The sequence below is a fragment of the Fukomys damarensis genome, unplaced genomic scaffold (assembly GCF_012274545.1).
Source record: "Fukomys damarensis isolate Sample0158 unplaced genomic scaffold, DMR_v1.0_HiC HiC_scaffold_16, whole genome shotgun sequence".
Taxonomy (NCBI): domain Eukaryota; kingdom Metazoa; phylum Chordata; class Mammalia; order Rodentia; family Bathyergidae; genus Fukomys; species Fukomys damarensis.
This window is the reverse complement of record NW_022900928.1, coordinates 10,304,183-10,304,806: the sequence shown is the minus strand read 5'-3', so window position 1 is coordinate 10,304,806 and position 624 is coordinate 10,304,183. Positions and strand designations below refer to the sequence as shown.

General features: G+C 62.5%; 1 protein-coding gene across 1 annotated transcript in view; it reads right to left on the bottom strand.

Moving 5' to 3' along the window:
* The window catches only part of Dbx1 (developing brain homeobox 1), a 4,728-nt gene extending 4,560 nt beyond the window's left edge, over positions 1 to 168 (bottom strand). Inside the window, exon 1 of the mRNA XM_019206969.1 lies at positions 3 to 168. Within this exon, the coding sequence (XP_019062514.1) occupies positions 3 to 168 (166 nt within the window). The remainder of the gene's footprint in view (positions 1 to 2) is intronic.
* Between the last annotated feature and the right edge of the window lie 456 nt (positions 169 to 624).

Genomic DNA, 624 nt, shown 5'->3' with positions numbered 1-624 from the left:
GCGGGGCAGGTAAGTGGGGGGCCGGCCGATGCGGATCAGATCCTCCACGAGGAAGCTCGAGGGGCCGGAAAATGCGGACTGCAGGGACTGGGGCAGCGTCAAGGTGGGCGTGGGCCGCAGGAGGCTCGGGTACCCCGCGGGTGCCGCCAGGAGCCCGGGGAACATCATGGTAGGAGCGGGGCGGGCGACAGAACCCTCCTTCCCGCGGCCGGAGGATGAGGCCTCTCTTCCCGGCCCTCCCGGTGTCCTCCTCCCGGACTTGGCAAACGTCTCCAAGTAAGGGTCCCTCTTGGGCGCCCGCGACTCCTCCGAGGTCCTCGGACCGGCTGAGGTGATGGTTTTATAACGGCCCGCCCGCTACAGCGCTTTGAAAAGTGACAGCTCTGACAATGAAGTCCAACAAAGTTCTCCACTCGAGCTTCATTCGCCGGAGGCTCCGGCCTTCTGATTGGCGCAGAGGTGCAATTTATGATTGGATTAGTCTTCATAAGCATGGCCCGCACAATGGGCCGCCAACAAAGGCCCTCGCGCGTCAGTTCTGCATATCGACCGCCTCTTTGCAATACTGTGCGCCCCCAAAGCTCTTGTCGGGGGTTTTTTTGTTCCGAAGCAACACCCGGGCTA